Source organism: Pinus tabuliformis, chromosome 8 (assembly GCF_031772625.1).
Source record: "Pinus tabuliformis cultivar Carrire ecotype Pingquan chromosome 8, CPIR1, whole genome shotgun sequence".
Classification (NCBI taxonomy): domain Eukaryota; kingdom Viridiplantae; phylum Streptophyta; class Pinopsida; order Pinales; family Pinaceae; genus Pinus; species Pinus tabuliformis.
Genome location: NC_142294.1, coordinates 1271610516 through 1271624077, shown reverse-complemented (window position 1 = coordinate 1271624077; position 13562 = coordinate 1271610516). Strand labels below are relative to the sequence as shown.

General features: G+C 38.7%; 1 protein-coding gene across 1 annotated transcript; it reads left to right on the top strand.

Moving 5' to 3' along the window:
* Positions 1-5028: 5028 nt before the first annotated feature.
* Positions 5029-9989, top strand: LOC149240026 (potassium transporter 5-like). The gene is made up of 9 exons (XM_089367238.1): positions 5029-5289; positions 6498-6726; positions 6837-7085; positions 7194-7244; positions 7330-7590; positions 7681-7733; positions 7838-7952; positions 8360-8614; positions 8804-9989. The coding sequence occupies exons 1-9, from the start codon at positions 5086-5088 to the stop codon at positions 9760-9762; spliced, it is 2376 nt and encodes a 791-aa protein (XP_089223364.1). The 5' UTR covers positions 5029-5085; the 3' UTR covers positions 9763-9989.
* The last annotated feature ends 3573 nt before the right edge of the window (positions 9990-13562 follow it).

Here is a 13562-nt window from a genome sequence, read left to right as displayed (position 1 = left end):
TAATTTCCATGCTAAGCGATTGTCGAATATTGGAGTTGAAAACCTTTATATAAAGATTAAAAAGCTTTGTTGTATAGGAATTTTGTTGTATAGGAATTATTTTTGAGAGGGCGAAATTTGTTTTGTTTCTGGGAGTTTTTTTTTTTTTTTTTTTTCAGAAGAAAAATCACGATGTATTTATATCAAGGAAATATAAAAAGCAGAAATACATGAAGGGACGTGTGGGAACATAACAGAATAGTCCGGAAACTGTTCCTGGTAGTCCAGTGCAGAGCCTATGAGCCTGATAATAAAATAAAAGAAGAAGAAACAGATAGCCTGGAGCGAAACAGAGGTCTTAGCAGAAAAAACAGAATATCCTTCCGGAATTTGTACCAAAAAAAGAGATCCTCATAGCAGAGAGTGAAATCCATAAATGAAGAGAAAAACGTATCAGCCCAGAGCCATCAGAGAAGTTATGGAGTTCATCACCGAATCTATAGGAACGTTTGAATCCTGGAAAATACGAGCGTTCCTCCACTTCCAGAGAAGCCAGCAAGTAAGGATAAAAATTGATCGCCAAGATGGTTTCTGTTCACTCCACCACCTGAATGCATCCTGTACAGAGGAGAAAGATTGGTAAGGAAAACCGTGAGTTAAAGAAAGATCATACCATATTTTGGCCGATGCCGAGCATTGAAAAAACATGTGGGTGTTTGTTTCCAGTGCTTGACCACACATAACGCATCTGCCAGGACCCCTCCAGCCTTTCTTTTGCAAAACTTCCCATGTAAGATTCCTGTTGGCAAAAACCAGCCAGGAAAATAATGTTGCTTTGAGCGGGCATGCTGTTTTCCAGAACTTCATGGGGAACAAGGGCAGCTGGAGCGGCTGAAGAGGCAATGCAGCGGCATATAGGTCTTGGACAGAGACAGGCAAAGTGGATTTAGACTTCGACCAAACCAGTATATCATTTGTTCCTGCCTGTTTAATTCCTTTGCCTTCGAGACACTTGACCGCCGATGCCCAAAGTTGACAGAGAGAAGGAGGCATATGAAGATCATCAGCGGACATCCAAGTGGGAGTCGATGAGGACCAATGGAGAATGAGCTTGTTCCATGTGAATAGCCCCTGTGAGTGCAGGAAAGAAATGAGAAGAGGGGGGAGGGATTCTTCCAGTCCAAGAACAGTCGGTTCCAGGCCAATCAGAATATTAGAGCCAGAGTTAAAGCGCCATCGAAGGAAATAAAAAAAAGCAGCTGTATCTTTCTGAATCCACGCCAAATAGCTGAACCCCCTGCAGATCCGAGAGACTTTCTCCGATACCAGTAAAACAGAGGCTTTCCTTTCAGGTATTTTTGGTGGATGATGGAACTCCATTTTCCCTTGCCGAAGATGCCACGCTGCAATGAATTACACAGGAGAGCTTTACGGAATGATCTCATGTGAAGCAGTCCCCATCCGCCAGATCGCTTTGGACGAGAAATTGTATCCATGTTGACTAAATGCATCTTGGAAAATTGTGATCTGCCGCCCCATAGGAAATTGGCAGATATTGAAACCATGGAGTTGATAATAGAAGTGGGGAGGAAATAAAGGTGTGCCCAAAAAACTGCAAGCTGCGATAAAACTGTTTGTAGAAGGATGAATCTGCCACCTAATGACAAGAACCGTAACTCCCACCGAGAATTTTTTTTGTAAAAGCGGTCTATTAGCCATGTCCAGTCCAACCTGCGATTGCCTTTTGGTTTTAGAAAAAACCCCAAATACCTGAAACCGTCTTTAATTGGAGCGGGTTGAATGCCAAAGAGCGCTGCAATCCACAAGGTCAATTCCTCATTTGTGTGGTTATGATATAGCAGGGACTTAGCTTTGTTGATGATCAAACCTGTTGCAGATTGAAACAAATGGAATATTCCGTGGAGGCATGACCAGCTCGATTTGCGGAGCATGGCAAAGAGAAGAATATCGTCGACGAACAAATTGTGTGACAAAGAGATGTTCTTGCAAATCTTGATGGGGGCGCATCGATTTTCTGCAACAGCTTGGTTTATGTGAGTGCTGAGTGAATTCATAACCAAGATAAAGAGAAGAGGAGCAAGCGGACATCCCTGACGAAGTCCTCTTTCCGCCTGGAAGAACGCTGAGGGAGAGCCATTGATGATGACAGAGTATTTAATGTTCTCAACGCAAGCCATGATCCAGTTTATACCCTGAGTTTTCAGCCCAATTTTTGCGAGGAGAAGACGGAGAAAACCCCAATCAACACAGTCGTATGCCTTTTGTAAATCGATTTTAAGAATGGCAGCGTCTGTATTTTTCTTAAGAACAGAGAATAAACATTCCTGAGTGGATGCGACAGCATCAATAATATTCTTGTCCTTTAAGAACGCATGCTGATCCGAGGTGATGAAGGAGTTTAAGGTCGGTTTCAGTCTCTCAGCAATGATCTTAGAAGTGATTTTGAACAGAGTGTTACACAAAGCTATTGGCCTGAAATCCGCAAAATTGTCGGGCTGGACCTTTTTAGGGATGAGCGCTATGAAAGTGGCAGTAAGGGCGCTGTGCACATTTCCTGACATTCGAGATGCATCAATCATCCCAAGCAGATCATCCTTGAAGAGTTCATAGAAATGTTGGAAAAATTCGATGGGCCATCCATCCGGCCCAGGACTTTTGTCCTTTTTAAAAATCTTGATGACCTTCTGTAATTCTGTTTCCGAAATGGGCTTGAAGAATTCCACATTTGCTACTTCATCAAACATGACAGGGACATGTTCTATCATTCGAAATGCATCCTCACACTGAAAATCCCGCCGCATGTATTGTTCCCGGAAATGCCTGAAAGCTTCAGAGGAGATTTCATGCTGTGACTGGAGGAAACCTCCATTGCCGTCCTGAATCTTCCAGATGGAATTTGCCTGCCTTCTTGCGTTAGCAAAATTGTGGAAAAATTTTGAGTTGCGGTCGCCTTCCTTTAGCCAAACCGCCCTGCTTTTGAGTCTCCATGCTGCTTCTTCCCTTTGCAGAAGCTCTTGCTTTCTCTTCTCTAGAGATCTAAGACGGATTTTTTGTTCGAAAGACATGCCATCAGAAGGAAATGATGCAGATAAGTTGCGTATTTCTTTTTTAATATCCTCAAGCTCCGCTTTATCCCGCTTTTTCTTTTTGGTAACCCATTCTTTTGCCGCCACCCTCAGAGACTGTATGTTTTCACGGAAAGTCATGAATGGGGCGTTTTCTGAGCGCTTAAGTTCATCCCATTTTTTAGTTATAAGATCAGTGAATGAGCGATCAGACAGGTATGACCTATTAAACTTGAAGGAATAACCAAGTCTAGTGCCCGGTTCCGCGTGCCTCCAACATAGATGAATTGGCCGATGATCAGAGGTAGTTTCGAAACCGGTGCTCGCAAGAGGCATACCCCATGCTTCAATAACACTGGCGTTAATAATAAAACGATCCAGCCTTTTTGCGATATATGCGGCGCCCGTCCTGCAGTTGTCCCAAGTTGGAGACAGCTTTTGGGGGATGACGTCAATTAAATTCCTGTTGAGAAGCTCCATGCGTATTCTGTCAGCCATACTGTCATGATTCCTGCGCAGACCCCAGCTTTCATTGGAATTCAGGGTGATATTGAAGTCCCCAGCTATCAACAGGGATTCAATGTCAAGAATATTAGATGCAAGTAACCAGTCCCAAAATGAGGATTTATTCCTGGAAGGCGCATATAAATTTAGAATATGTAAAACCTCCGTTCGACCCCTAATTGAGGCTGATATAAGAATTCCTGCGTTACATTTGTAAGCTCGTGCTTTTACCCATGACGGGTCCCATAGGACTGCCAGACCCCCCGATAACCCATCTGCATCTGATGCTGGGAGTTTTGCAACGGTATGTGAATATTATTTTTTCAGCTAGAGTTTTATTGGGAGTTGGGGAAAGTTATGGGAGATTTGAAGAGTGTTTTTTTTAGTTTTGATTTCTTCGGGGTTGAGAAATATAAAATTTGTAGAGAAATACACAAAACATAAGTCTATGTTGAAACTTTCGCAAGAAGAAAGGGCAAAGACATCCTTAACACCGATATCCTTAATTGAGAAACTGGAACAACTCTTAATGGGTTAACGAAGCATAGCATGTGGCACCTCCACATAAGGACAATATCTGGGATGTCATGTTGATGAGCATTTCTTTTGATGTTTATGTATATATATCACAAAAGATTGTATGTGCGTATTGTATGTGGCAGTGAATGCTTAAACATCGCAATTGCTTTGCTTTTTCTCTTAAGAATAACTAGAAAAACATATATAAAATTGTTCCTTTGTATTTTAAAACCAAATTATTCAAAAAATTAATCACGTGTCAAAAACTGATAATAAACTTAACATTTTATATATATAAAAGAAACTCAAAAAAAACACCGAAAAATATATTTACATATAAAAAGAATTATATATTATATATTTAAATTAATTAAAATATTTGAATATTTTAATTATATATATATTAATTAGCCATTTCTTATAATTTTTTTTAGAACTTCCACATTCCAAAAACTCATCAAACATAATTTAAAAAAAAACATTAAAATTACAAAAACAATATATTTTTAATTAAAAATATTAAAAAAATGGTTTTTTTTTTTTTTTTTAAATGTTTTCAAGATACTAAGCAACTCGATGACCTTAAGATCTTCGACCACAATAATGGCAAGAGGTTGGAAGTAATAAAGACAAGTGATGGTTGGCCGTTTATCATGCCAAAATCCGCCCGTCAACCATGAATAAAGGGACTTGGTAGTGTAGTCCTACAAATCTGTTACAATAGACAATTTGTAATGTGATTTGACACTTGTGCTGACAATCTCTTACTGAGTGCTTTTCTTCATTTCTACTTCAACTATATTTCCAGGCCGCCGGCGATCTCCGGGATTTTGTGATTGCAGTCGGTACTAGAATTCGTTTATGTCACGTTAATAATACACTTACGCTAAGACAGGACGGGCATTGCATTTTATGCTATAGAAGGGTGTTTGGGGAAGAACCCACCTTCAGAATTTGTGGCATATTTACTGCTCCACCATATCTGGAAGTGAAGAAGATGGAGGGAGCACCCATGGCCTCCAAGGAAGAAGAAAATATGGAACTATCACATATGGCCTCCAACGAAACAGAGGAGATGGTTGGAGTTGACAACGAAGAAGGAAACGAGCTGCAGGCCAACTCTAATGGAAAAATGCTCAAGCGGATTGACTCCTTTGATTTGGAGTCCAGTAGAGTTTCAGGAATGGCTAGTCATGGTTCGGTTAGTATTAATAATCATTTGCATATTGTATTATAAGGCTTAGACCTTTGAATTTCAGCTAATCAAAACTGTATAGAGCATTTTCATGCTCTAATTGGGGCTGTAGTTTCTATGATTCTATTTAGACAATAGTTTGCCTCACAGCGATATTGAATTTGTGAAAGCCAGGGTAAAAAAGAATAAAAATATTTGTTAGCACAGCATTCGTGGAATATAAAGATGTTGCAACTCTAAGATTAGTTACCATTGTTTTTCTTCCAATGAGTTTGTGAATTTAAGATTCTAGTAAGGTCGGACCTTGGTCTATATTGAAATTAATGTTAGTTTAAACCTATGTTACCAGAAACGGGACGGCAGCGAGGGTTTCTGGGAAAAAACGCACAAGAAACGGAACGGGACGGAAAACGCCGTTTTCTACGTCCGTTCTGGTCTTCATGGTCAGCACTCAGAATTTACTAACATTACCTGTTTGGGAGGTGGTTTGGGGTGTGTATCTTCAACAATGCACATTGAAGAATGTATAACGACGATTTGAGCGATCACACTAATATTCCCAGACAGGGAATCTATAGTTTGATTGAAAGCACATAGTTTCATTGCACATGTCGCTTCAATTGCCAATTTGGACCATAGTTTATTTATAATCGGGATTTGTGGCATTTCCTATTACATTAATGTATTTTCCATTATCTCCCATTTTTCTGATGAAGCTATAGTTTTTATAACTCAAATAGCATAATCAAGCCAAACTCTACGCCCAACATCAATCCCACAACGTTAGAAGTTACTAATTTGGAGCAGGCTATAATCCACTGTTATATCTCCCTGCATTGTAGCAGGTCATAAGAGTCCACTGTTGTATCTCCCTAGCATTGGAGCAGGGTCATATATTCGGCCCGGGGTCTGGCCATACACACTAATCCATTATGGGTAAATCATAAATGGGATGATTACATTTTCAGCTATGTAAATGAATGTTTTGTTATGTAAATGAATGTTTTGTTTTATGTTTTCTTTATATTTTCTCTCTCCTCGTTTCTTGAATGCGAAACCTCTGAATACTGTTTCTCGTCTCGTTCTCGTTTCTCGTTTCGTTTCCCGTTTCCCGTTTCTGGTAACATAGGTTTAAACCATAAAAATTGAAGGTGGTGTTTATCTCGGTTAATCTAAGTGTGATTCTTGTGTGTGTTTTACCTTTTTCTTTGCAGAATCTGCTCACAATGGCCACCATTCTCCAGTTGGCATTTCAGAGTATTGGGGTGGTTTATGGGGACATAGGAACTTCTCCCCTTTATGTGTTTTCTAGCACTTTCACAGATGGAATTCGTCATCCAGATGATATTCTCGGTGCTCTGTCTCTCATAATTTACTCTCTCACTCTTTTGCCCCTTCTCAAATATGTTTTCATTGTGCTTTGGGCCAATGATAATGGAGACGGTATGTGTCTAACGGTTCCAAGTATTTCTTACCTCTTGGTCTGTGTGTTTTGGGTATATAAGATATTGTGTTTGGGTACATGGAGATTGATTAAAATTAGCTGATATCAGGTGGCACGTTTGCACTTTACTCCCTGATATGCCGCCATGCAAAGGTGGGCGTTGTCACAAATCAACAAGCAGAGGACAAAGAACTGTCAACATATAAGCTTGCTATACCCAGTAGACAGCTCAAAAGGGCTCTGAAGATAAAAGAAGCTTTAGAGAAAAGTAATGCAGCTAAGACAATTTTACTCATACTGGCCCTTCTTGGTACCTCTATGGTTATTGGAGATGGTGTCCTCACTCCTTGCATCTCAGGTCCTAGTTCTCCCCCCAAATCCAATTCCTAGAAATAGTACTCTACCTATAAAATATTTATAGGTATTATATTGAAGACTAATCTTATACTTTATCTACATACCACAGTTATATCAGCTGTTCAAGGAATAAAGACTGTCCACAATTCACTCAGCCAGGGTAAGTACTAATCATGCTATTCAATGTATCTGTACTGAAAATTTTAATGGAAGTAGTAGAGTTTAATTAAAATTTGGGGTTGCAGAGGTGGTGGCTATGATATCTGTGGCGATCTTAGTAATACTCTTCTCTGTCCAGAGATTCGGAACCCAAAAAGTTGGTTACTCATTCGCCCCTGCTATTTTGATATGGTACTTGTTTATTTCCTTCATTGGAATCTACAACATCGCCAAGCATGATACAAGCGTCTTCAAGGCTTTCTATCCTAAATACATCTTTGATTACTTCAGAAGAAATTCAAAACAGGGTTGGATTTCACTCGGAGGAATAGTTCTCTGCATAACAGGTATGCAGTATACTTCCAGCTGCCTGAAAATCTTATTTAGAAAGCATGAAACCCAGCTTTCATTGCTAACCTTAAATAGGTACAATGCAGGAACTGAAGCTATGTTTGCAGATCTGGGTCATTTTTCTGTTCGTTCAATTCAGGTATTGGGCATTGATGTGTTTGAATTACTAAACTTAAGATTAAAAAGGATACAAGGTTATGAATGTAAGTAGACTGACGATGTTGATGGTTTATGGTTGGTCAGATTGCCTTCACTGGAGTAGTGTACCCTGCTTTAATCTGCGCATATGTAGGCCAAGCTGCTTACCTCAGGAAGTTTCCCGAAGATGTGGCAGACACTTTTTATAAGTCAACTCCACGTAATTTTTCTTACTTAATAATATAGATAGTTATGATGATTTGTTTTGGTGTTCCTTGGGATTTATGTAGAGGTTTGCAATTTTTTTCATTCCTATGGATACTTTACAGACTATTTGAAGAAGAGGTTTGCAAATGTTTTCATATCCATGGTACTTAGTGCACTATCTATTGAGAGAAAAAAAGAGATCAAGATGGATCTATATTAGTGACAGCTGTGTATCTGCTTCAAAATCAAAATTTAATCCCCTTGGATTTTTTTTTTTCATTAAAATTTCATGAACTCTATTTTAAAGGAAGAACTTAGTGAAGGTCTATTTGGATTCTTTGAAGTATCTAATTAGGTCCTTTGTTATGTTATTGTAGTCCAATTTTTAATGATGAAAAGCTTAAACTCTGTACTTTGCAGATGGTATATATTGGCCCATGTTTGTGGTTGCAATTATTGCTGCTGTTATTGCAAGCCAGGCCATGATTTCTGCAACTTTTTCTATCATAAAGCAATCCATGGCCCTCGATTGCTTTCCCCGTGTTACAGTTATCCACACTTCATCTAAATTTGAAGGGCAGGTCTATATACCAGAAATCAACTTCATCCTCATGATTGCATGTGTTGTGGTCACTGCTTCCTTCAAAGATACAACTAAAATCGGCAATGCATATGGTATGTATTAAATTAATTTTAACACCTAGAGGATCAGCTTCAAGCTTTGGAGTCAACATCACTGATTCTTTCACTATTTAACACTTTGCAGATAGCATTAATCATATTATAACAGTTGTGATATGAAATATTTAATTAGAAAAAATATTCCATGAGCTAAATTGCATTCCTTATGTAAATTGGGTACAGGCATAGCGGTTGTTGGAGTTATGATTGTGACTTCAACCTTCCTCACATTGGTAATGCTTATAATATGGCAGTCTCATTTGTTTTTTGTTGTAATCTTTGTCATTGTATTTGGGGCAATAGAGTCGGTATTCTTCTCAGCAGTGTTGTACAAGTTTCCCCAAGGGGGATACCTCCCATTGGCTTTTGCTGCAGTATTGTTATTCGTAATGTATGTATGGCACTATGTCCATGCAAAGAGATATGCCTATGAGGTGGAGCAGAAGGTGTCAACAGAATACATGTTAGACCTGGGTTCGAGTCTAAGTGTGAGCAAAGTTCCGGGGATTGGGCTTCTGTACACAGAACTAGCACACGGAGTTCCAGCAATATTTGCACATTTTGTGAGAAACCTCCCTGCCATACATTCTGTGCTTGTATTCGTCTGTGTCAAGTATCTGCCTGTGAATACAGTTCCAGCTGGAGAACGCTTTCTATTTCGCTGTATTGGTCCCAAGGAACAAAAAATGTACAGGTGCATTGCTAGGTATGGTTATAGGGACACACGGACTGGGAATGTGGAGTTTGAGAATCAGTTACTGGAATTCCTGAAAAAGTTTATACGATCGGATGACATACACACATATGATATGAATAACCAACCTCGGTGTGATGAGAATTATTGTGGCCGTACAGAGAGTGTAGTTGATATCCGGGCGGTCTCTGAAAATGCAGTCATGAATGCCTGCACCATGGAAAACGTCGAGGAGGAGTTGGATTTCTTAGAAAATGCAAAGAAATCAGGTGTGGTATATTTGATGGGCGATAGTGAGGTTATTGCAAGCAAAGATTCATCGTTGTTAAAAAGATTCATAGTGAACTATGCATATGACATTTTGAAGAGGAATTGCAGAAAGGGACAAGCTGCTTTGGAGATCCCACACAGAAATCTTTTGCAAGTTGGCATGACCTACTATATCTGAACCAGATCACATCTGTGATATTTTTGTATATGCAGATCTTGTGCCCCACCATATAAGGTGACATACATTAATACTCAAGAAAGCCTTAAAATTACAAACTTTTGTTATTCAAATACATGTTTATTTATTCAAGCTTTTAAATTATGTTTCATAATTATGACTTCAATTATGTTATACCATTTAAATGAGTTGTGGTGACAAGTCACTATATATGAAACTTGATCTTACCCCACAATGAAATGAAAAAATGTTAGAGAGATTGTTTTTCATCATTTTACCGGAAAATATTGTCATTTAATTCATAGGTCTCTGTGTAAAGGAAGCCGCCATGGAATTGACATTACTAGCTTGCTCAAGAAGAATCTGTGCAGAAGGAATGGCTGTGCAATAAGTAGAAAGGAATATTGTTTCAAAATGTTTCGAAACAAGGTTTCCTCAGTAGTGAAAAAAAAACTGATATGGAGAACTGATAGCTCCACATCAGTGATATCTTTATTTATTTCAGAAGGCCCCTCGTTGGACGTCAGACTTGACCTTCATGAATAAAAATCGAAATACGGATCCATTCAACGACCTTGCCCTTTTTTTGATCACTTACCGCACACTTTCAATTCGTGAATCTGTCTGTATTGAGCCTGCGTGCATCTTCTTACCGAGCGCACTGGTGTATGGAGCTGGAACTAACTCACGAAGGCCATTCAAAAATTTATGATGCACACCGAGTTCAATTCTGTTTTTTTTTGGAGTCACATGAACGAATATAATGTAGTTCAGGTAGAGGCGGTTTGTTGGTGTCAACCTCTATCATCGTCGTACGTTTCAACGCGGGTGAAAATTTCAATTGTTTCTTAATGTAACAGAGTTCATTGATTTTTTTTTAAAATTTCTATTTATAATGAGACACATTTTACTTGAAGTTTATTTATATTGAGATACATTTTACTTCAGTTTCTTTTAGGGGTTAGGTATATTTATATTTTCAAAACTTAAATTTGAACCAGAGCTAATTGATGGTATGTTATTACATTTTTGTACAACTGAATGGAATTGAATGGAATTGTTTTTTGTGATTTTTGGAAGTTTTTACGGTGGTTTTTGGGTCAGATTTTTTTAAAATCTGGCAGGAATTTATTGAAATCACAAGCTTGATGAGTAATTTTGTGCAATCAAAGTGCCCTAGGGTTTTCCAACGTGCTGAATCCATATATACAGTCAAAAAACTAGTTTAAATAACACAAATCAATATTTCACCTCAAATTTTTCCACCGGATTTAAGGACCAGAAAGTCCAAAAATTCACACTAAAGACAACTCCCAAATGAATTTTGTACATTTAGTTTTATCTACTTTTTAAATATTTTAAATTTTGTTCTATCAATACTTAATCTAAAACAAGGATTATTCAAATATTTACTTTTTAAATACTTTGAACTTTGTTTCATCAAAACGGGTTCCATCAATGTCTAATAAAAAAAAAAAGGATGAATTAGACATTCTTAAATTAAATATATTGATTGTATAATATCTATAAATTTTAAAAATATGATGAATGGTCACTAATTTAATGAAACCTTAAAGTGCTAAATGAGGATAGCAAAGAAAACATTATTATTAAACTTTCCTACTCAAGAGTAGTAACTATTTGATTCAATCTCATGAATAGCAAGTGATTGTTTTTTTTCTTTGTGGAAAAAAACTATAGATGAAGCCTCATAGAAGGGAATGAAAAGTTTTCACCAACCTAATACTTCTAATTTGGATAAGAAATCAATTAATGTTACCACCAATTTTTAAATTACAATTAATTAGCGTGATTTTTTTTCTTTATATAATAATATCAAGTTAAAGAACAAAGAAAAATTAAAATAAAATAGATATTATTTTTTATAAAAATATAAATAAAATGTACATATTATTTATATGTAATATTAATGTTATAAATGCCAAAAAAGTAACTCAATTAGTAATATTTGTATTAAGAAGTATGACATAAACGATGAGATTTAAGGTTCTGTTGTAGCAGCTGCAACACACTCCAAAATTTTGGCATGCATCCAAATTTCAGACCCTTTCTTGGTTTTTTCTCCTTGATGGTTACAAGCACTCGGGTTCATCCCATGAGCTCTTATCGAGTCTTCACACCCTTTTGCTTGATTGACCAATGGTCATCTTTTAGCATGTGAATTGATATGTTGTGCTTGTGAGTTTGTTCTGACGTTTTTAAAGGTTTGTCTTTGTATACATGAGTTGTTCCCCTTTATGAACATCCGTCGCATTCACACACAAAGTTGTAAACACATTGCACAAGTGTCGTCGTAGTCGTTCAAAGATATATCTCAACTGTCGCACTTGTCGCTCTTAATGTTTGAGTCAATCTCACTGAGCACATGTTTGTCTTGTTGGTTTGAGGTGTCTTGTCGTTGAGTCATGCTAAGTGTGTGATCACAATGTTGTGAATGCACAAGTTCACTTGCTTTCACACTTACTAATTTTTCCTGAAAATTTATCGACCGAAGAACCCTCTCTCAATCGGACCCCGATTTAAGTGAACTTTGACTGCTTCCCAGAACTGCGCAAAGCATGAGGCTGTCCTTCGGGTAGCCTGCACTGCGTAATTCTAGAAATGAGTCAGCTAACTGTCTCCCAAAACTGCGCAGAAATTGTCCCAGAACTTGATCCAATCTGCGCTTCTCACAAGATCACCCATCAAGCGTCCCCTAGGTCAACCGGAAAAATTGACTTGAGCTGTGACCTAGCGTTGCACTAATCTCCAAAACTGCACAAAAATTGTCCAACCTACTTGCCTTCCACTACCTACAGAAATTGGGCAAACATGTGGGTTAGGCCTCTGCTTCCTGTCACTGCATTGTCCCAGGAAATTGCACAGATATGATAAGTAGGCCCCCTACTGGCCTGCTCTGCTCTCCTTCAAAACATTGCACAGTTTTGACTGTCACCTGCCCTGCTACCCCGGTCTACACTTAGCCCAGAAATTGCGTAGTTATGTCCGGGAGCCCTCGTTGCCCATCCCTGACTGTCTACTAGAATTGCGCAATTTTGACCAGTAACTCCGCAGCCTGATCCTCTCCTCCTTGGAAAACTGCACAGATTTTCTTGCCAGTGCCTCCTATTGCCCGCTCTGTCTTCCTCGAAGAAACTATGCAGATCCCAGCTGGATGACTTGCCCAGTGTTCCCCTTGAAAATTACGCAGATTGGCCCCATAGTTCCCTGACAGCTTGTCTGGTCTTCCTCCAGGAAACGACGCAATTCTGCCTCTTGCTGGGTCTTACCCCGTAGCTGTCACTGCTGTCCTGAATTACACAAATTTGCCTCCCAGTGACATCTGCATAGTTTTTCTCGACAGTTCTCTAGAGCCTTGCATCTTGGCTTAAGATGTGGTCTGTGCAGTTTCAGTGCCTTGTCCCTCTCCCAGTCACTTGCACCGAAACGAAAAGTAAAGCATCATGTTAGACTAGGAGATTTCTAGATTTGATGTCGTCTCGTCATGAGTTCTTGTTGGAACATGTACATTGATGAAACATGATGCAAGGAAGAACGAGATGAAGAAGAGGCGCATGCAAAAATACTTTCTCGCAGTTGAATTAATGCACGAAGCACATTGAGCTGCGAGCGAAAAGGACACATACACATGCACCATCAAGTAAAGACCAAGACCATCGAAGACCCTACGTACGTTGCCATGGGGAGGTGAAGACATGTTACACTGAGAGCATACCATCACTCAGCAGGATAGCAGCTCGACACAGACACCATAGTCAACCAGTACATGTCAGCACTGT

Coding starts and splice junctions, on each gene's coding strand:
- LOC149240026 (XM_089367238.1), top strand. CDS start 5,086: ATGGAGGGAGCACCCATGGCCTCCAAGGAAGAAGAAAATATGGAACTA. Junction 7,591..7,680: donor AATAGTTCTCTGCATAACAG/GTATGCAGTATA, acceptor GGTACAATGCAG/GAACTGAAGCTATGTTTGCA. Junction 8,615..8,803: donor TAAAATCGGCAATGCATATG/GTATGTATTAAA, acceptor AATTGGGTACAG/GCATAGCGGTTGTTGGAGTT.